General features: G+C 41.8%; 1 protein-coding gene across 1 annotated transcript in view; it reads left to right on the top strand.

Moving 5' to 3' along the window:
* fgd (faciogenital dysplasia) overlaps positions 1-23808 on the top strand; it is a 52574-nt gene that overhangs the window by 12683 nt on the left and 16083 nt on the right. Inside the window, exons 2-4 of the mRNA XM_062427582.1 lie at positions 18103-18273; positions 21096-21297; positions 21555-22170. Of these exons, the coding sequence (XP_062283566.1) occupies positions 18103-18273; positions 21096-21297; positions 21555-22170 (989 nt within the window). The remainder of the gene's footprint in view (positions 1-18102; positions 18274-21095; positions 21298-21554; positions 22171-23808) is intronic.

The raw sequence follows: 23808 nt of genomic DNA, 5'->3' as shown, positions 1-23808 counted from the left end.
CCAGCAGATAGGTTTAAATATTAATAATGAATTAAAGAATTCTCCTCTGGGTGAAATATTAATGACTTCTTTAAAGAGAGGCTCTGACTCCTAAGAGAGGGAGGGTGGCAGTGTGCTCATTAGAGTAATTTAAAATATCTCTTTGATTTTTAGCTGCTGAATGTTTGAGGAGTTAAGGTAAAGGGTTAGGTGGTTAGCAGGCAGATATTTAGGAATACATCTCAGAGACACTTTTATTCAAGGACAAGAGAGGTGTCCCTGTTATAAGATCACATGTCTTCATTCATAACTATAATCTAACCATATTTCCTTCTGAATGCTATAATTGATCCTGGTATTGAATCATTGAGAGTGTGATTCCCCTCTGAGAAAGCCAAGCCGCATCCAAGGGCTTAGTGAGTCAACATGAATGTGTGTCAATAACACTGGAAGTCTCCAGCTGCGATAACTGTGTCCTTCCTCGACCTCCGTCTGCGTCTGAGGTTTGTCTGGATGTTGTGTCTCGCTGGCACTCTGGGACCTTCAGAGACGTGTGAATGTGAAAGTTATTCATTTTCCCAGCTGAAGCTTATGTGTTTGTGTCTAGTGAATATGTGTTGGCCCAAGCAGTGCTGTGTAGATGAATTCATATGCATGCGTGCCTGTGTTGTCTTTCTGTGTGGGGGCTTTTTGGAAAAATCCTGGAGTTGGGTTAACATGCTGTGGAATGTGAATTGTCTCCATGACAACAGCCCAGTGTCCTCCTTTGGCTTTCATCTGCAGGGTGCGTGCCGAGGCGCCCAGACCAAGTGCCATGCATGCCATGTCATCAGCCCACTGATTGATCTGAGCTATTTAAAAAACACTTATTCATATATGCAGATTTCTGTATCAAGTCCTGACCGACGCTAAGTGTGCTAAGTCCTCAGTGTCCCTACAGTTAAAAGTGTGTGTGTGTGTGTGTGTGTGTGTGTGTGTGTGTGTGTGTGTGTGTGTGTGTGTGTGTGTGTATGTGTGTATGTGTGTATGTGTGTATGTGTGTATGTGTGTGTGCAGATCAAATTTAGCCCAGTCCTTTGAAGACCAGTCGACAAAACTTTGGCAGGCGTTCAAACAGTGCTGATGCAGTGTTTTGCATATAGTTGACAGCATTGTTATGTTTGTCTCTGTGTTTTTTGCAGAGTCTTGTTGAATAATGATAAACAGTATCGTATGCCTCAATTCCTAGACATTGGTATCCATAGACAATTTTTTGACAAAAACAGTTTGTGAGTGGTTACTGTCTGCTGCAGTGTTTAGCTGCATATGTTGTGTGTATGTATTATTGGTGATCCTGTTGGGCAGATGTATGACAGATGCCATCCTTAGGTCAGTGGAGCGGATGGGTGCACCAAAGAAGATTTAGACTTGCTGTCAATATTCCAGCGGGGTTTATGTGTGACAGAGAGTGCAAATAACCAGACAAAGTTACTTCTTTGCAGACAGATGGAAAGAGGTCGTTGTTGTAATTAGTGAGAGTGGTGAAGGGTGACAGAAGGGCAGTTTGTTGTTAAGAAAGAACTGTGCCAGCTTGGTGCATTTCCTGTATCCTGGAGTCCCTGTCAGTGAATCTACATCTCTATCTCTGTGGGTTTATTCAAGGCAATGAAATGGAAATCAAATCTCCCTGTAGCCCCTTTTTTTAAAGCAAAATTTAACTTCGAGCAACGATCTCTGCCTTGCATAAGCCAAAAAGAGCTAACAAGATGGCGAGAGATTCGACATTCCTTGCTAACCCACAGCTCACATTCCTCTCTTTGGTGTAAAGAGGGGGTACAAGCACCATGCCTCATTAGATAACCCACAAAGGCAAGGGTCTATTCTTATTTGAAATGGGTTTTTCCCCTTTATTTGGATTGCCCTTTAGGGCGTCTGCAGCACCGACTCTATCTCGTCTTTCCTTCATGTGAGAATATTTCACCTCAGCAGGTCTGCTGGGTTGACCAGCCGGTTTTATTGCCGTGGAGAGAAGCACCTGTTCCCCCATCCAGCACGATGCATAATTCACTGTGTTGAGAATTTCAATCAGTTCAGCAAAAGGTGGCCTAGAATAAGCTGTTGGAGGTGAGGGGGTTTTACACAGGAGGATGTCGTCTCTGTCGCTGCTTCAACACGAGGACAAGAGGATCAATCGGGCCCCATTTTAACCCACTCTCAGCCACTCTGAGCTTGCCTCCAATTTTTAAGCTTCTCTGTTTCCTGAATCTAAATCGAACACAGCCACCCATCCCCCTCTTTACATTCTCCCTCTCTTCCGCTCCTCTCCTCACACCCAGATTTAAAGCCCTGTTATCGTTTTGGAACTGGGGATATTTCAGCAGTGTTTCCATGGTTATCGGTGGCATTCGTCTGTGGGTTGAGAGCCGGTTTCAGGCAATGTCACCCCGTCTTTCAAGCTGATGTCACCCCAACTATAGAGTGGAAAGAGGGGGGAACACAGAGAGATATGCAGGGGGCTTGTTATAATTATATGTGCATATGAAGAGGGTTGGAGCAGCTTGGGCGCGTCATTCTGGCAGCTTTTGTGATCACCTAGTCTGTGGGGGGAAGTCGCACAGAGACACGGATGTACTCCCCAGATACTTGTGGTAAAGTGTCTCTCCAAAGGATACAACAACATTCATTATTGACACATCTGAATTACAAATATTTTTAGGAAAGAACTATCACTGAAAGGATCAGACACTAAAATTATATAACAACAATTTTGTTTATTTATAAAGCAAAAATGACAAAAATGACCCGGTTCCAGCTTTTTATATCAGAGGATTTGCTGCTTTTCTTCAGGAAAAAGCTGCTGAAACAGTTCCTTGATCAATCAGTTGGTCAACAACAGAAAAATAATCAACTAAAATTTTTATAATTGATAGTTTGAAGCATTTAACATGAAAAAGGCCAAACATTTGCTGGTTTCAGCTTCTTAGATATGACAATTTGCTGCTTCTTTGTGTTTTATGTTATTGTAAATTTAATATCTTTGGACTGATTTCTGAACAAAAAGCATTTTGAAGTAGAGTTCGATTAGTATTCTTTACTATTTTCTGAAATTTTTTAGACTAAAATATTAATTGATAATGAGAAGAGTTGTTAGTTTCAGCCTTGGAATAAACACTGTAGTGCCTCCTCCTCGATCTCTATAGTGCACTGTATTTACAAAAAATGTTGAAGAATTTCCTCTAAAACTGTCCCTCCTTTACTCATATCCTCACACACACACACACACACACACACACACACACACACACACACACACACACACACACACACACACACACACACACACACACACACAACAACAACTGCACTGGCACACCCACTGATACACACTTCCCCCATCCTTCATTCACCCTCTTCTTTTCCTCTTTCCCTCCTACCCTCTTCTCTCTCTCACTTAACTCTCCCCTCCCTCTCCATCTCCCCCATTTTTTTCTACCCTCCCTCCTTCCTCTTGCCAGCCTGGGCCGTCATTAGTTTCCATGGTGACAGTTGGGAGGCATTATTGCCGGCTGAGAACTGCTCCTGGGTTCCTTTCAGAGCGGCGGCAGCGGAGGCATTGTTTAGTCCGCCGCTCTGAATGGTGCTGGGATCAGGACGGGGAGAGAGCGCAGGACAGGAGCACATTTTTTGGGGGGCTGCGTTTGTAGAGGGTGAGGGGAGGAGGAGGAGAAAGAGAAGGAGTAGGAGGAGGGGAGCAAAGAGGAGGAGGGGAGAGAGAGAATGAGAGAGAGAGAGAGAGAGAGAGAGAGAGAGAGAGAGAGAGAGAGAGAGAGAGAGAGGAAGCGTGGTTAGAGAGCCGATGAAGGAACAGAAGTAGTAGCAGTAGCAGACTCATGCTGTCTCCCTGAGAGCAGTAGTGAAGCATCCAGGCTCCTTAGACGACCTCCTCGTGGCACTCTGCTGGACTAGATTGGACTCTGCTTTTTATGTTTATGCACAGCAGGATACGACAGGATCTACAGAGATTTTAGACAGAGAGTAAAAACAGAGAAGACATCAAAGGCAGATGGCAAACTGAGTTTTAGCTGGTGAGTTTCTAATGGCTATACCTTCTCTCTGCAGTAGGTTTTAAGGTATATTTACATGGGAATGAGGATGTGGACACTTACGTCTTGCATAATGTTCCAACTTTGCTTTAGTGTATGGAGCAGGTGCTGCTGCTTTAAAATAAATGCATGTGTTTTCCTTGAAAACCAAACCTCTGTCTGGGTTATGTTTGGGTGTGTGGGCTCGGAGCTGTCTGCTGAATGTGGGTTAATTCTCGCTGCCCTTCTGAAATATACATGGCAGTCTGCGATCATGTTTTATTAAGAACGTATATTTGGGGCGATTTTCTGCCGCTTTGATTCTTCCCTGCAGTGTTTTTTCAGGGAATTTCTGAGTGAGATAGCGTACGTGTGTTTGGGTTCTAGTTTGTTTGGCTTTCATCTATACTACAGTGGGTAATTAGGAATGAGTGCTGAACCCTCTGGCTCCTTGAACAAGTGATGTGTGGTGAGTAATGTAGTGAGCATGCGAACAGTGCCAATGTTTTTTCAGTTCATTGCCCCTTGTACTGTCTCTCTGATAAAACAGCACTCAGACTGTGTTTCTCTGATCATTTTACAACTTCCAGTTGACGCAAGCTCACTAAAAGAGCATGTGAGGTTGCATTGATGTGATGACCACTACTAGCACCATGATGTCATTACATGGTTGCATGACATTAACTTGATTTAAATGATTTAAAGCTTAGTTGATTGCACAGCCACCACTTGCGTAATTTGTCAATTATTCACTACTGATATCTTAGTGTTTGCATTCAGTCTCTCAGGATTTTTTTTTTTGGCACACTATAATTTAGCTGACTAGGGAGTTGTCTTAAAGAGCAGGGAGTCTGAGTGTTTCCATGACGACCGGCAGCAGCTGTGTGAGCCGAGCTGAGGCTGTGTGGCAGACACTGTGGCATTGCCTAGAGACTATGAGACTCAGTCTAATCAACGACCTTTTGACCCAGATCAATGGGATGGTGCTGAGCCAGGCAGCCACAGGATCTGGATGACATATATTCCATAGTACGAAGCTGGTGTTGTACAGCTGTACAGCTGCTGTGGCTGCTTACATTTCCTGGATCATCGCAGGCTTCGCTGGCGACAGAACGGTCTGATCCTCTTAGATTGGTGGTAGTATTAGTGTAGAAACAGGGCTCTCATATATCAGCATAATCATGTCCATTAGGTAGATTTATTTTAAGTGTAATTAAAGTGTGAACTCTCAATATCCAAGTCTCTGCTAGTACTAGATTTCCTAATCATGCTGTCCTTGAAGTGGGGTAGTTTTACATGTGCAATGAATGGACAAAATCACAGAAACACCACATGAAAAACAAAACCCTGGTGTGGAGGAAGAAAGCTACACATCCAAAGTACGCCTGTTAACAACATGGATTTGCTTTTACTATGTCTTACAATCATTACTTTTATTTGAGTTTCCAAACTCCTCTAATTGTCAGTGCCCAAATTACGTATTCTTCGCTAACAGCAAGTGCAAAAATCTTTAATTAGCTAAAGGAAACAGTCACGAAACACAGGCAACTACGTCAACAAAGAAGAATGGTGGTTGTAACTCAAAGTTCAACTCCAAGGTAAAAAAATGAACTGAATCAGCACCTCTGTCCACCAAGTATCAACAAAAACTCTTCATCATGAGCTGTCAGTCAAGCCATAAACACCATAAACTGGTGTATATGATAAGGCTGCCATGTCGAAACTGCTTGTACTCGAGGTCGATGCACAAAGACTCACACAGTAAGCTTGTGTGGGAAGCAAGATCCTTGAATCCCTGGGCAGTGGAAAAAGTAGTGAGTCATGTTTCACCCATTTTCCTAAGTCTGGACAGGTTTACTTTTGGAGAAAGCCAAAGGAAAGGATGTCTTTAACCCACAGTGTCCACAACTATTTAATACAGGGGCGGGTCTGTAGTGGTGAGGGCAGCCATTCTGTGAGAGCCATGGGTTTTGATGATTGCTCTGTATGGAAGTTTTCAACTGTGCACTTCCTTAAAAACTGGAGTCTGGATTAAGCAATTGTGAAAGTGTTTTTATGATTTTGTCCATCTCCTCTACATATAAAGTCATCAAAGCCATTCTTGTGGTTTTCCTCTTCATTCCTTTGTTGAATCAAGAGAAAGGAAGTGATCCGTATTGGATGCTGAAAAACTTGTGGTGATGCTGACCAAGCCTCACACAAACTGAAAAATACCCCAACATGCAGATACCATGTTTAAAAGTCACCCTGATTAGTGTACTCCATCACTGTGGTAATTATACCCGCAACTTCTTCTTTACCCAGGGCACCTGGGGTCTTCCTCCACTTACAGTCGGTGATGGCATTTCCTGTAGTGTTGGCAAGATAATTATAGGAATCAGCAAAAAAGAAAAAATGTCATGTAATTAGATAATGACGGATCAGCAGACCCTTTCTTAACTGGAAGAGACAGAGTATGTTTTATGTGTCTTATCTTACAGCAGTCTAAATACAGAGCAGTTTCTATGTGATTTCAGCACTTTCAGTTTGAACTTTCACATATATTGTTTTGTACAAGTGTCTTTGCGTGCATTGTGCGTGAGTGCGTGTGTCCTTTACTTCTCCATTTGGTCTGGGCAGTCAGTCGGAAAGTGTTAGAAGCTCTCTTGTCTCCATTGAAGCATGTGTCTTGTTTTTGTGCTAGACTTTGGCATCAGACAGCAGGAAGAGAAAAATCCACAAACAGTGCTCCCCTCCTGCCAACCTCAATCAGGAGTAATATTTATCATATTTTAATCTGACCTCCTTCAGGAGGATAGGCTGCTCGCCTCTGATTGTCGTCTCTCATTTTCAAACCGCTGCTCACTTCAAAAGCTTATACGGTTTCAGTGTTAACGCTGGAACTGTCTTTGTAGTTGTGTCCTACTGCTCGGTAGAACGATGAGGGATGGTTTCCAGAGGCCAGTAACAAGATATTTAATGAATTTCTGCTGCAGGGCATAGTGTGAGTGTATGTGCATGTGTGTGCAGTATGTATACATGCTTGTTTGCATGCATTCATGCCATGTGAACTACCAGACAGCTTTTTAAAATATATTTTCCTTCAGGGATGCTTGACTGGAGAATCCTTTCCTCCCATATTCACATCAGGGGGGAACTTTAATGTATCCTCGTAAAGTGGAAAATCAGTACCTGTGCACACATTGAGCTGCTTGCAGTGGCTGGGGAACTACCATAAATGGTCAATTTCAGGACAGCAAGCAGTTCTTGGTGATCTCTCAGGTTTTTTGATGGGTGTTTCTTGACAGCAAAAATGTGGAAATGGGTGAAAGTTAAATGTGGAAAGTTTAAGTAAAAAAGTGAATATTTTGTAGCATTTATCTTTGGCTTCTTCAAATCTTTACTAATATCAAGCAGCACTCCAGAAAATGTATGAATTGTATTTCATGCTACAATAGTGTGTCCTATAAGATCACTCTTATGGTTGTAACCATTATTTTCATTATCAGTCTCTATTTTCTTGATAATTGTCTCGTTTTATCCAATCAACAGTCCAAGACCCAAAGATATTCAGTTTACTATGATATATGACAAAGAATATCGTCAGTTCTTCACATTTGGGAAGCTGAATCCAGCAAATTCTTGGCATATTTGCTTAAAAATGACTAAAACGACTTATGAATGAACAATTGATTATTCAAATAATCATTCAGCTCTATTCACTATAGAAACATCTCTTGATCAGGACTGTTTTTATACATCTCTGGTGGATCCTCGATGTTGATCAGTAGACACCAAGTAGCCGCAATAACAACAAGCTTGTAATTGGGCCCTCTTCGATAATTCCTCACCCTTCAGACCCCCTTCAGAGACAAGCTGTTGCAGGTAACACAGGTGACAGATGACAGGTGGGCAGAGCTGCCTGCTGCAGGCGATTTTAGTCCTCTGCAGCTCATTCTATAGAAATCCCACAACGGTAACATAACATATATGAAAGCTGGTTATGAACAAGGTTGATACTCCGTAAGAAGTTACAGAGGTGTGCCACCTCACCTGAAGACTGTCACCTCTAATGCCAGAAGAAATCGCTAAATCATACATTAAAGACTGTCATAAAAATAGATCTCGAGACTAAAAGGGTCAGTTTCTGTCATCCTAAGCTCAGAAGATGAGATCAATCACGTTGCACCTTCGCTTCGCTTTGATTAATCAGGACAACACATCAGAATTTCAGGAAAATAGGACAGTTACATTTACTTGGGTGTAATTGCTATGCTTGGATACATGTTTTGCATATGTAAAGGTTACACAAGGACCCATAGAAGTCTTGTTTGCACATGACTTGATATGTTAAGAAGTAAATTATTCATGTAATGACAGCAGATTTATTCCCAAAGGAGAAAATCTGTTATCTGTAAATTAATGTAGGCTGAAGGCTCCAGCTGGATTATCGCACAGTCCTGATAAACTGTTTGATTTAATCTCTTCAGCACATATACTGTAGCTCTGAGGTCTATTTGCATGCAGCAATGGGTCAGCATCTCTATTTTGAGTTTAAGCAGTTAGACCAGCTTTTTGAATTTGACTAAGTCTATAGGAAGCTTGCCATACTACTCCCGCTGTCTCCGGGTTCACTTACATGTCTCACAGCACTGCAGTGTGCCGCTGCTGTAAGGGGAAATACTGGAGCCATTAGAGAGGAAATTGGAGCCTTTATTAGTCTGTCTAGTGTACACCTGGCTTCTATAACAGGCCCTCTCCTTGTACAGTGATCTGTGTGTGAGTATATGTTCATGTTTCCTGGTATATCTTGGCTTCTTGCTCTCATGTCTTAGCTAATTCTGCCCTCCACAAACCTCGGTTTGAAAAGTTCCAGCAATTTAAATTTCCATTTCTACAAAAATTTTTAATTTAGGCTTCTTTCTCAGTTTTCAAAGTTGAGTGACTCATCTAAGAAACTGCAGCCAAGTGAACTGGTGTCAAACATTTTGTTCATAAGTTGACACAGACTGGCGGGAGCTCCTTGCTGGAGAGCTCCCTTAGCTGATGCTGCCTTTCAGGGGCCAAGTGACACACTGAAAATGACGTCAAAGAAGACATGTTGGTGTTGAGTGCACAGTGACCTTTTTGTCTCTGCGTGTGTGTACGTTGGTAAGAGTCCAGTGTGTATCAGCAAAGATGATCAGTGACAGCAGCAGATATTCTGACTTACTGTCAGTTCCTCAACCTCAACCCCTCTTTTCTTTTATCAACCCAGCCCTTTACATTTACACCCCTTTATGGATTTAACCAACCAGACTGGACTGAACTGGACTTGGATGGACAACACGTTGACCTGTACTGGGCAGGGCTGCCCCGCTCTGGGACACTTTGACTGTCAGCAAGCTCATAGACACTCCCCTCCTCATGCTGACATCCATCCTGCCTGGAACAGATGCAGGGTGGGGCAGTGGGTACCCCTCCACCCCACCTAGTACTACCATAGCTATGAGAATGGAGGCCTAGTCAAGGGGCAAAAGACAAAAAATTATAGTTTTACACATAAGTTTGTAAAAGGAGAATGCACGAGGTGGCAAGATGTGGAAGGAAATGGTGTTGAAATAGTGCTGAAACAGCTTGATTAATAGTTTAGTTGATAGCATTTGTTATTTATGAAGCAAAAATTCAAAAAATGTAGTTAACATCACTCAAATTGAAACTTTTCTGTTTTTCTCTTAACGGTTTCATCACATTATCCATGAATTAGTAGATAAAGATTAGTAGTTAAAAAAATTATTAGTTGTAGCCTTTTGCACAAACATGTCTATGTATAAATATTAACATTGTGGAACTTTGTACTGGAAACGTCTCCTCCCTCGAATTTCCCCGTTTTCCTGTCATAGTAAAAACGCCTCTTTTCCTACAAACACGTGCATATGTGTGCTGGAAACGCTGGATTGAATGGACACACTCTACATACACCACTTCTTACTGTTGTGTTGGGAGAGACTGGCTTTACCAGAGGTGTAATTCTGTGGCCGTGAGAGGTATGTTTTGGTTGTCTGTGAAATGTTCTCCTAGTGTGGGTTTGCGTTTTATTTGGGAAAGGGAATGATTTGGGAAGCAGTGTTTTTGGTAGCTGCTGAATGTTTTTCTGTGGTCGCAATGTAACACTTTGCAGCACGCTGTAAAACGTTCGCCGATCACAGTGTAATAGTAACAACGTTGACATAAGTTAAGTGTCAAAGTAATTATGTGGTCTGTACTGCAGATGGGTTTCTATAAAGTGAAGCCACCAGGCTTTGCGACTGAATAATGTATGCATGTACATGTGTTAGTGTGGATGCATACATATGGAGGTCGGTGTGTGGTTAGCTCTTTAGAGACACTGTACTCAGTCAGCAATTTATCAATCATGCAGTCAACCACATGACCAGTTTTTAACTGGTTCTGTCCAACACAATGAAAAGTTAATCCCACCAATCTATATATGGTAAAATAATCAATGAATTCACACTTCAGAGACCCTTTGTCAGTATGAAGAGATCCAGAAGATTAAACTGCATAATCCAATAATACAATATGGCCCTCACAGGAAAGGAAATGATTGAAATTTGTTTTGAAAATGCTATTTTAGGCTTTGGGTGATGATGACTCATGGAGCAGACCTGTGTTTGTTAAGACCTTCCTCATCCCCAGTGGGAATGGAAAGAGCTGGAGTATTTTTTCCAGCACCAGTAGTTAGAAATTCCACTTGCTGGTGAAGGTGTGTTAGTGTTTAGTTAAATGGGCTGAGCTGGGCTCTCCTGTGCAGATTTAACCTGACTGTTGTTCGAAACAGCCAGTTGTGTTTTAACATCACACAGCCACAGTAGTCTTCAGTTGTTTGTGGAACATTTGGGCAGTAATCTCCACAGGCAGGTTTCTAAACCCCCTTGTTCTCTGATGTGTGTGTAGTTGCCCTAATTGCCAATCTGTGTCTGCTTCCTTTACACTAGCGCTCTGGGCTACTGTACTGCACTGCATCCAGACAAATAGAGGCTCAGTTCTCTGCACCCTGCCTCATAAAAGCCTCTTGTAGCACTTGTGGTAGTAGAGGGGCAGCCATGCCGTCTAGTCACGTGTCTGATGATGAGTATGAAATTTTAATCACCCCGTTGTCATTTCCTAACATCTTTGTGCTACTAACCGTAAACTCTGACTGTTCCTTGTGACTTGTACTGTATCTGTGTAGTTGTCAGATGAATTATAATTGCCTTGAGTCATGCTGTTGGAAAAAAGGTCTCAGGTCAGTGACTGTGTCATACGTCACCCCCTGCTCCTCTTCTCTCCAGCCACCAAGGACACAACAGTGTCTGGGGAATGAAGCTGGTCATTTGACCAAAGTATTATACTTAATGGCAGTCACTGAGTGCAGGGTGGTGTTTCGTCTTTCTTCTGCTCCCACCTAAAGGACAACAGCCAGGATGCTTTCTGATTTATTCATTTCTCAAGACAAGCCCACTTTTGTCAGATCTGTGTTCCTACTAAAAGCAAAAGCAATTTTTATAGTTCACCATGCTGCCATGACCTAACTACTATATTAGCAATATAGATCAGCATTGTTGCTATGGCAATGGCCTCTTTGGTTTTGGGAAGGAGAGCTCTTTTATGGGTGGCTTGATTTAGCCTGGAAATCCACAAGCATGTTGCCACTTTGATATTAACTTGTCAGTCTTTGTTTATGTGTAGCTTTCTCTACTTGTTGACAGTTACAGTGCATTATTACCAGAACTGAACACAGATGAGCCTATTTTTTTCCTATTGCATTTACTGCCTACACCACTATATATCTGCTAAAGATTGCTAACAGAGTTAGCTGTTGTGCGTTTTCACAGTGTTGCCTCTGTCATGCTTCACTTCCTAACAAAACCGCCCAATTGTATTTTATCTTATCCACATATTGTTACACCCATTTGCATTCTCTATTTGGGCTGTGCTTCCACAAGAGCAGGTTATGACTTTCTTCAACACTTTTCAGCCAACTGGTGCCTCCTCGTCTCATCCCCCCAGAAATCGCATGGTCCTAATCTGTGGGAGCTGATGAAATCCCCCCACTTAGAGAGGGAGACATGTCAGTGTGCCCGCTGTGCCCGCTGACCTGATTTAGGGGGAGAGGACAGCACTAACAAGATGACTTGCCTTTCCCCCTCCTTTGCCCCCAGCCCCTGGAAAGCCATGAAAGCAGTGAAACTTCACCAGCTCCTAATTCATAAAGAATACAACATCCACAGAAATCTCCACACTGTTGGGTGGTTTCACAAGGGGGGATATGTGTGGTTATGATAAAAGAGCGTGATGAGAAATGGGTGAAACTAGATTTGTAATCTGGGACCAGATGCTACTGTATGTGATTGAATAACTGTTGATCCCTCTGTATTGTGTGTGCATGACTGCATGCACGTGTGAGTGTGTGTGTGAGTGAGTGTGTGTGTGTGTGTTTTAATAAACCTCACAGTGAACAGGGATTTACTTTATGAGAGAAATCTGCTGATTGTCAGAGATTGAGGATGTTGTAGATCCTGGAGAAGCTGAACAACAATATTTTTCACTTTGTCTATGCATGTGGGACATATCTTCTTAAAGTGATACTCCACACAACTATTTGAATATTGATCTCTTACTTTCTGTTGGTATGAAAGGTGGCTGTTAAATGTTTGCTGATTTGACCTTTGCTGAGCTCAGCAGCTGTGGTGGAATTCTAATATTTATACCTTTCCACGGGTACTAAAGATACAAAAACATCTATAGAAACATGTCAAACATTTGCTGCAGAATAAGCAACCTCTCCACTTCTATCTGTATGCTCAGTGTGTTTCAGTCATATTTTTGGTGAAATGAAACTAAATGCACAAACCTGTTCATAGGTACTTGGGTTGTTTTATATACCTTATGCCAGTATTAGCTGAGGCCACTTCATCAATACAGCGGGGGTGCCAACGTAATGGGCTCCAGCAAAAAAGCACAGAGTCATTTGAGCAAATGATGTTGCGCATTGCAGCAATCCAGCTAGGCACTTCAGGCACCAATGTATACATGTAAGTGCACCTTCCTTTGTAAAGTGAAAGGCATATTTGTCTGTTTCAACTGTTTACCTAATCACACAAACTTATGACTCTTAATTCTCTGGCCGAACTTTCTTGATTGTATTTCTTGTCACACCAGTAAACGAAGGACTAAAGCAACAGGGCTATTTTCGACCTGAACACCCACTTGCAACAATTTGTGGTTTCCTCCTCTTGTGTGTGATAAAGGTCACTTTTTGTATGGATTGTTTTGAACAGTATCACTTTCACATGCCACTGTCCCCAGGTTTGAGACCTCTATGTGCTTCCTTCAACTGTATGTATTCAAGCATATTCGTCCCTCTGTGGACGTTTTACTCAAGGTTTAAACCATTGGGGTACTAACAGAAAAGTAGAACAAGGTCAGAGCACTCATTACTGTCTGCTGCTGCACAGGGAAAGGAGAGACGAGGTGAGGTGAGAAGAGATGTGTGGAGATACAGAGTGGTAGATGACATGGTGTTAAAACTGATGGTGAATGTTGATCTCTCCTTCAGCTCCACAACCTTTTCTCTCTCTCTACTTTGTTTTTGCTTTCTCTCCTCTTTACCCTCTATGGCTTTGTTTTCTTCCTCATGTAAAAAAAACAGCATCCTGTCTGGGAATTTAGAAGATAAGTGGCTCTTTGGCTTGATGGCCATTATAAATCTAAGACCCATTAGATGAGAGACTGCCTCTCATTGACTCTTGAAGTCTTTCATCGTAACAGACTTGAAAAACCAGATCAATATGTTTCTGGGTAGAGGAAGGGAGCAAACACACGGACACAGACAGGATGAGAGGAGCAGAGCAAGTATAATGCAGCAATGCAGAGACACTGGGAAATTTGATAGTGATATGGGAATAATGAGGTGCCACACACAGACAGAATGTCACAGCTAAGTCTTGGTGGGGAATCAGGGTGCAGTGGCAAGATGTCAGCTCAACCTCACCAGGGGTTGGTTTGCAGGGAGGAGACCTGATTGACTGGCTGCCTGACTGTGGAGACAATGCTGAATCTGAGTGATCTGTCTCCCAGACAGCGCTGGGGTGTGAGGACTGTACTCAGGGGATGATGGGTAATAAATGACTCTGAGGGGGTCGCCTAAGGGCTGACAGTGACTGACAGCCAGCGAGGCTTGTGCATTTCATTGTGTACGTTAGTTTTCAGTTTGTGTGTCTCTTTCCTAGTTTGAGGAAAGAGTTTGTTACAAAATGAAGCATTCACCTTTTTCTTCGTTAAAAACAGCAGCCATTACACACTGGCTACCGTCATGATAGTTTAGCAAATTATAGCACAAATTGGGTTAGCACTGAAGACTATTTGTTAATGAAATTGGTTGTTTTTATACTCATTTCAGGTAGTGGTTTGTTCCTCAAATAATTTTGGATTTACAAAATACTATGTTTGTTTTCTTTCTCCTAAAGCTATTCATTATTTAGCTATTAAGAAACTATTCATTACTTATTTTTAGCGGGGCTGAGTTTCCAACACCAAATCCTTTTTATTGACACTGAAAGAAATGTGTCAGTTGCACTGAGTAAACTGCCAATTTCCAAAAGCTGGTATTGGATGTCTTGTCTGATTCATAATCTTGTTTGATTATCCTTTGATCAGATAGTACATGATAACTTTGCCAATTTTAGACTCAATTTGATTTAGATACATTTCACATACAGCTGCTTTTGGTTAGTTTAAGAGCTTTGGCGTTTTGTAGAAAAAAACTTTTATATTCCTCAAAGTAAGCTATTGAAAAAGGGTTGTTTTGGTATCTGTACAAAATCTCAAGTATCATATTGGCACTAGTATCAAACAACTCAGCTCAGTGCCAATTTTACTAACCCATAATTTGATTGAGCTGCTGAAAGGGGTTTAGGGGTTTTTATTATGCCATGTCTTAAAGATCTGGGTTTAGAGAGAGACTCACCAATAAAAGGTGAAAGCACTCACAGACTATGTAGTGATGTAACAATGACATTCCTGAGGTTTTTCTCTTGTGACAGCACCACAATGACACCGGTGATTTGGCAGGGCCATGTGCTTTTCACTCAGAGGCCGAGAGTTTCTTTATTTTTCCACAATGTCCTTGTCAAATACCTGAAGGTATCTGAATGTTTCTGTGAATCAGGCACCCAGCAGTCCCTCACCGTGTCTAGAAATACACTGTAATGTAGTCTTTCAGGTTACGACTCAACATATTCGCTTTACTGTCTGGAAGGATGCTGTTTGTTCTGTCCTCTTCTCAGTAACTGAAGCATGTGTTTATATAACCGGTATGAATGAGCAGGTACAGTAAGATGAGTTATTTGTGTGCTTTGATTACCCAATTAAACAGACGTACAGTGACTAACAGTGGCTGAAACTGTGAGCAGGTTGTTATGGTAATAGGGAGCCTACAGGGCGCAGTGGTGATAATGTCCTCGGACATGTAATTCCTGTCTAATTCCTATTCAGTCCTATTCATCCGTCTCTCAGTAACTGGAACTGAGAAGAGGAAATTAATGAGCTCAGATCCGCATTCTCCTGTGTGGTTCTTTACAAAATCCTTCTTAAAATGACACAATTACAATATTTATCTCATCTCCTGGATGAGATTAATCTCCCTGTGAGTCCAGAATCAATTATGCGAGTGACTTGTAACGTCAAACACTGTTTTGTTTGCTGTCTGTTTTTGGAAGAACAGCATTGTGTTGTGTTTCTTTGGTAAACCTTTCATGCTGGGATCACTGGGCTGCTCAATGACACATATGCACGTCACTTTGGCCACAGGAGGAGGAACCTTGATCAGGTTTGGCAGGTGAACAGACAGGTGCAGTTCTTCATAGACAGGTGCAGCTCCTCATACACACCTGGGAAAGGACAGGTGAATGTGTGTGTGTGTGTGTGTGTGTGTGTCTGGGCGTAATGCAGGGCTGAGCTTTGAATTATTTTTTTTAGGGCGTGTGTGTCTGTTTGTGTTTGTGTTTGCCACAAAGGCTAGTCTCAGTTGCACACGCGCACTTTGGCAAGCTGGGAGGGCAGGATTTATTTAGACATTGACTGGGCTGTGTGGGAGATTTTTCCATTCACTTGTTCTTTGGACTTTGGATATGTGAAACTGAACAGTTGGAGGCAAGGTAATGTTCGTTAAGCAGCTCACTTCTCTGAAGGTATTTCACAACCGATTAATTATGTATTCTTTTCTATGTTTTCTAGGCTTCTATAAGCTTTAATATAATAGTTAATAGTTAGCCTTAATAGTTATTGTGCCGAGATACTTTCACTGTGCTATGAATAGTAAGCTAAAGATTTAATTTACTTCATTTCTTGGGTGAAAGATGATGTGTCAAGTTATTTTTTCACAGTTTTTTTCGAATTGTAATTAAGAAAAAGTGTGAGTGTCAGCTCCTCTATCTGCTGTGTCGTCAAGTTCCCGTTTGTTGTGAGGTAGTTTGATATGAGGGTCAGGTTTTTCTCTCAGGTAACCATGGCTACTGCGTGTTTCCATAGGTACCAGCCCCTATGCTGCTGTCTTCCATGGCTGTTTGCTTTTCCCAGGAACCACCTCAGCCAGTCTTGGGTCAAAGAGTACTTCACTAGGCAGTCGTTTGGTTGAAGGACATGCCTGCTCACTTGTTCATAGGTCAAGCTTTTTCCTCTTCTGAACCCACTAGTCATCTCTGATTTAGAGATGGCAGAAACCGTGGCAGGAGGCTCACAATATTTCTGTTGCTAGGGACCAAATGCAAGTATAGTCAGAGTGAATAGAAAACCTACCCAAGATTTGTGATCCCCTGTGAGGGAAACACAATTTCACAGTTCTCTGTATTCTGTGGAGTTGAGAAAGCTGTTTACAAGTCTCATCTTTTCCCCCTGCCCGCTCTTATTCCACTGTGGTGTGGAGATGGTGGGAAAGCCTGCAGTGTGCCACATGGGGCAGACAGCGTAACAGCACTCATTACTGAGAGAATTCTCTCCTTCCACTGCCTGAAGCACAGCTGAAAAACATCAAATTAGATGTGCCAAGGCTCTTGTGGAGGCTTGGTGCAATTTTGGGCTGTAATCCAGTTGAGAAAGAGTTGAGATTACTAGATGGAATCCATGAACCTGAAGAAACGAAGCTGTGCAGTTGCATTTTGCATAGTTATTATCATAATCTAAAGAGGGACATCGATTTGATGCAATGGATACAAGCATCAGATGACAGCAATGCCAAAAATACACAACTGAAAGTGGTTATGCAGCATATGCACTTCAGACAGAAATAGACACACATGCACACAAAGCATTGTTGTTGTTGCTAATGCTGGATTTCTCTTTCCTTGATCTGAAAATATCTTGTATCAATAGCTGACTGTAAGGTCACCACCACATTTATATTATAACTCTGAGGGAACTTTTGCTTTGTGTTTCTGTTTCTTGGTGTCAGGCTGTTTAGTAAATAGCACAACAACCTTGGTGTAAGCTCATTTGTGTGAGTGTGTTTGTGTGTACATTTACTTGAATTTTGGTGCATGATCAGCACCAACAACCTGTGTATGCCTGGTGAAAATCATCTTAAACCAATCCACTTCTTTTGTGAATTTTGTATTTCAAAAAAAGAAGCAATAACTTAGCAAATCAAAATCACGGGTCCCCAAGGATATATTTCTACAACATTAAGCTTTTTCTCTTACCCACACGCAAACTCACACATACACAAACTATCTACAGACAGTGTCCAGAGAAGATTAGATGTAGTAAATCAGACACAGGCCTATCAAAGAGTGTGAGAGAAACCAATATGCAGCCCATACAGCTCTCTGTCTGCTGCCCCGGGCTTGGTGTCAGGATCGATGCTGCACAGCTTCTCTTCCCCTCTCTGGTTCCCCTGCTCTCTGTCCAAGGGCAACATCCTGAAACACACACTGAGCTGAAGGTCATCGATCTACAGTCCTGTCGCTGCTCTACTGTTACGGGATTACACTGGATTGTGCGTGTTATGTTTAGATGAATCTCATTATATTGATCAATACCTGATATTGTCTTTCTTCTTTTCCAGACCTCCCTGCCTCCTCCCTGCAGTACCAGTGTGGATCAGTAGACTACCTGTGTTCTCCACGGCTGGTAAAGAAAGGTCCAACCCCCAGACCATGTCACGACAGGCCTGCCATCAAACCCCGGCCGCAGCCCTCCACCTCACCAAGACCGTCAACTGCACAGAAACCTCAAGGTAAATTACTGTGACAGAGTGTGGCCCCTTCAAGGCCAGTGTTGACATTGGTGCTGTCATTATAATTGAAAGGTGCAGCAAGATCAGACCCTCGCTATTGAGCTGTCATTTATTCTGTGCTGGCAAACATTCCTCTATAACATGGTATGTGTCACCCGTCTGGCCTCACTCTGTCACTCACACAGCTGAGTAGGTCACCTCTGCAGAAGCAGTCGGTTTAAAGCAGGCCAGCGACTCCCAAGGGTTTTATGTTTTTGCATTATTTGTGAAACGCTAAATAAGAACAACATATGTTATGTTTTGGGAATTACTCAAAAAAATACTAGGACATTACACCCTAGACTTGGCCTCAATATTCAAGTTGTTCATAATTATTTAAGGTTTGCTGGATGACAATGGTGAGAATTATCGCCTTTTTTGTTATTTTACTGTATATATCTGAGCCGTTAATAATGATTATTTGATCACGCTGTCTTGATGAGGGTTATAGAAAACATCATCTGACATGTCAGTACAAAATCTCCCATACGTGTTTAACTGAGTTGAGATTTGCTGACTGCGATAGCCTTAACTAGGGTTGCAATAATAGTTGTTTCCAGAATCGATTTATCTAATCTATTTGTTGTCTATTTGTTTTGTCACCCATGTGTAGTTTCAATTATTGTAACATTCAGTACTCCAAACTCCAGATAACTTCCTATCTGTTATTTAGCTGCTTTCTCATGATGAAAAAACCAGTGGGATAAAAGTGCTTAAAAATCAAAATGAACTAAGAGGTCACTAAAAACAAAAGTGGGTATTTCTGCCAGGTAGGAAATACCCCCTTATCAAAGTGCACTACCAGTAATTATAACATGCTTGCAAATAAAGAAACTAATTGTATTTTGTCTTTTTGGACTGGGCAGAATGAGCATGATGTTAAAGCACAATTCTGATGTGGGTAGTTTTAACACATACAGTATTTCCCACCTCACAGGATGAACTTCCTCACCAAAGTGTTTTTATTCCACTTGCAGCTCATCCTGAGAGAGCAGTTAAACCAGAGCAGCAGCAGGAAAGTAGCACAATAATTTAGAAGTAGGGACGTTTTGGGTTTAAATTTGGTCCCAAGTTCCTCTGGTTAAAATGCTCATATTGCAATGCAAGTTCCTGAGCCCCTTAAAGGTTCCTGTAAAAGCTCTTGTGGTCTGAAAGCCCCAAATGTTCAAACATGTTACTGACTAATTCAGGTAGGCATGAGCATTTGCTTGCTTAACATCATATCTTACTTAAGAAATGTACATCCTTTGTTTTGTTGGTTGGTTATTTCTTGGTCATACAAAATACATTTTGTGTAAGACACAATTGCAGCATATGGGAACTTTTCACGTTGTCTTGTGAGCTATTTTTTAATTTTGACCAGCTATAAATGATTCACCAACCAAAAAAAAAAGGGGGGGGGGGGTGGGGGAGAAATACCCATTCTGGGTCCTTCAAAAAAAATGTTGTGCCTTGCACAATCTTAACAGAGTCACAAATTAGTCATATAAGCAGTCTCTCAAAGTTATTTTTCATTCCTTTTATAGACATAAAATATGTTGTAGTTTCAGGTGTGTAGTGTTTGCTGCTGACCATCTTTTCACTTCCCTTTGCTCACTAGACAAGACCGTTAAGCATTTACTTGTTTGCATTTGCACTTGTTTCTGTGTTTGACACATTGGCCTCTTGCACACATCACACATTTATTTAAGTCACACGTGAGTCAAGTGGCAGGCGCGACAACTTTTTTTTTTTTTGAATGGCACATGATCTACAAGCATAGACTTTGCAGTCGACTGGTGGGCCACAATCACCATATTGGGCACCCCTGTTCTAAACGATTAATCGATCATTCATAATATATGTGTGATACCCTAGCTCGCAATGATTTATGGTCTCAAACATGCACAGACACAGCGGGCCTCAACATGATTATGCACTTTATCTGTCTTGTTTTTGTGAATCTAGTCACAGATATGCAGTAAGTCTTGTTTTACTGATTAATTAAAAATGTATCTATTAAGAAGGATAGAGTGGTACTCTGAAAGTATTTTCTGTTCAGTACAACATATTAAAGGTATATTTTAAATAAATAAGTACATAATATAGATAACATAAGAAAATATACATATACAAATACATTCGTTATCATCTTGGTTTTAAGAGTCAGCTGAATGTTGGAGGATGATGAAAATGTAGGAGCTAAAATGTCCTGTTTGCACATACGGTACGCAGTTTATCAGTGAATTTCTGCGAAGGAAAGTTGTTGTTCACAGTGACACACGTAGACAGACAGAGGAAGTGCTCAAATTAACAATTGAATATCACATTTCCTGCTTTCAGACATCAATGTTTCCGAATTTGAAATACATGCAAATATAGAGACTAGACAGTGAAAGCACAAGCCCATAGTGTGCAAGCATGCATGAGAACTGTAAGCATTTTATAGACAGCTCACTCTTTTCTCTGTCTGTTTTTTGTTTTTTTTACCTAACTGGAACCGCAGCAGCTTACGCATGCACTCATCTCAGCATCCTGTTCTGAAATAAGGAAGTTGGCAGATAGCTGAGGCTCAGAGTTTGTTTCGCTCTGCTCCGCTACTATATGTTTCTATCTCGTACTGTGTGTTTTTGCCTTTTTACCTTTTTACCGGGAAAGAAGCAGATTTAACACATGGACATAGCCATGGAGGTTTTCTCACTTGGACTTATACGCGTTACCTGATTGTTTTTGTTCATGTCTGCAGCCTCATGCTTCTTTTTTGCTCTGCTGTTCTTATCTTGTCTGGACGTCTGCATCCGTAGTGCCCCCTAAACCTGCGCACCTGCTCGCCCTTGGGCAAGACAAGAAACCTAAGAGGATCCCCCCAGCACCCTCGAGGCCTCTGCCAGCACCTCCTCCTCCACCTAAACCAAAGCCCAGTTTGACCCCTCCTGGCCCAGGACCACAGCCACAGAGAGAGGCCCAGAAAGTAGGGCTGCTCATCGAGAGGTTCGAGAATTCAAAGTAAGGACATCAGCTGGAAATTTAATCTAAATTCTTGCCTGGCTAAACTGTTAGAGTCATATTTTGTTGTGTAATGATCAGATGTATGATATGATGCACAAAGGTTTCAAGATGCTGAGGTTTATTTTACTTCTGCTTGAGTTTTGTCGTTTATGAGTGGAATCCAAGTAAACTTTTGAATCTATTTTCTAGTTTTCCAGTGTGCAGTACCATCTGTTGATTGCTCATTTGACTTTTTTTGTTGCTGTTTTTCCCAGGGTCCCCATACTGGGGGTGCTCCCACGCTCTCAGCTGCACCTGTGTCTGAAAATGGACACTGCGTCTGACATCACATCCTCCTGTGGCCAGGACCCCACAGCAAAGGTTGCAGGAGACTCTTCCACTGTGGACAAACTTGGACTTGGTATCTCAGAGCAGACTGACGAGGTTTCTGAACTTTCCCATCTGGCTACTGTGCACATTGATGGCTCAGATGACGCCCCGCTGGACGAATGTGTGGAGGTGGACATCACACACAGCGTTGGTTGCCTTGATGATGTGGAGCGGGAGGAAGGCTCCTCTCACGAGCTCCTGGACAATCCAGACTCCTCAGAGCAGAACGGGAAGATTCCTAACCGGGACAGCGGCATCGACAGCCCATCATGCGCTGCAGAAGGGGAGGTGTTCCCCAATGAGGACGCCATCGACGAGGAGGATCATTACGACAGCGTCACTGAAACAGAGAGTGTGTCCTGCTGCGTAACCATGGGCAACAAGCGAGATTCAACACAGGATGAGGACAGTGACTTGGATGAGGGGAGCAGTGGAGAGATACACTCCCTGACAGACACACAGACTGGGTATCTGACAGATACACACTCAGAGGCACACAAAGTGAGTAGCTTGCATGCTTAAACTTCATCAAGTCATAATCATAAACCTGAATGACCATAATTTCAAGTCTGACTCAACCCCACACTTCTGAGGTTGTCATTAGTGCCCCCCTCCCCACCTTTCTCATTATAACCTTCACTTTTTAATTTCCATTTCATGTTGCATCATAATTTTCATAATACATTTAAATTAAGCACCTCCTGTCTGTTTAAATGCTTTATTTCAGACATTCAGACTGCCTTTCATGTAGTGGAAAAAGTAGCCTGTCTCTATTATTATCTTAGCCTGGGTGAACTTTTTCAAAGAATACTTCAACATGAAACGTTATATGCTGTTACAGCCTCAGTTTGGCGGTCACAAGTGACTGACTTGTATCTGAAAGCAGCTCTGCTGCTGCATAAAAGGATGAATACCTGCCCAAAAGCTGAAATAAGAGCTTGTGATGGCTGCTAGATGAAAGAGACAAAGATCTCCCCACAGCTGAGCTAAAGTTTCAGTTTTCTCTTGTCCTTCAGCTTGACTATTGATTGTAAACAACACTGATACCTCGAACAGTGCACATACTCTTCCTGATAGCCTATATGTGCTGTCAAGGTTTCCTTTATTTGAGGCTGACAGTTTGTGAAATAGAAGCAGAAGGGTAAAGTCTTAAAATATACTGGAATACCAATAAAAAAAACAAAGTCATTCTGGAGGTGGCAAACAGAAAGATGAAACAAAAGATTTTAAAGAGAAAAGTGCAGACTAACACAGAAAATGTTTGAAACTCAAGAGCTTTAGTCATGTGAACCTGTGTAGCATCAACATCATGTTTGCCAGCAAACGCTTTCTATGCTGTTGAGTTTCTGTAAAACACACCCAGAATCTCACACAAATGTCACATGAAAACACAAACGTCCGGCCTCTTCTGACTCCCCACACCCACAGTCTTTTGGGTAAAGGTATCACTGCTCTCCAGTGCTTCCTGATCTCCACACTGCTGTGCTCAGGAAGGGTGTGTCATATGTGTGTTTGTGCGTATGTATTTGTTAGTCTTTCTGTGTATGTGTCTGCATGAATGTCTGTGACACTACGGCTGACTTGCTGATATCAATATAATGACAACTCTCGTCACAGAGGATGTGGGTTTTTTCAGTGATGTGCATTGCAAAAGGATAAGAGATTGAAAAGTTTTGCTGACTTTGTGTACCACCCTCTTTGCACACAATGAAAAGTTTGAGTTTCACTTTTATTTGCATAGTTGCTAGATTTTGACACATTACATATTCTCTGGTGAAATTTCCCTTCTCATCTCTCCTATATGTAATGTGTTTGTATTTATGTGGGAGGCAGCTGTTGTGAAACTCACATTGTCGCAATAGGTCATTGGGATGAACCTTTATCAGGAATATGATTTGTTTAATCATACAATTTTTTGAATGTAGTCATAAAGAGAGTCATCACTTCAGTTTCAACCTACATCAGCTAAGAACATGTTATTTAAGTTTCATACTGTAGGTTAACACTGCTGAACTACACCGCACACTAAAATAGAGCTTTGTGAAAGTCTGTTTATTCTGATGAGAATGCATCAGTAAGAGCTCTACATCACTGACGAGTAGACCAAAGTTTCCCTTATCATACTTTTGCATTTTGGAC

Source organism: Scomber scombrus, chromosome 10, assembly GCF_963691925.1.
Source record: "Scomber scombrus chromosome 10, fScoSco1.1, whole genome shotgun sequence".
In the NCBI taxonomy this organism is placed as follows: domain Eukaryota; kingdom Metazoa; phylum Chordata; class Actinopteri; order Scombriformes; family Scombridae; genus Scomber; species Scomber scombrus.
This window is presented reverse-complemented; position numbering and strand designations above follow the sequence as displayed.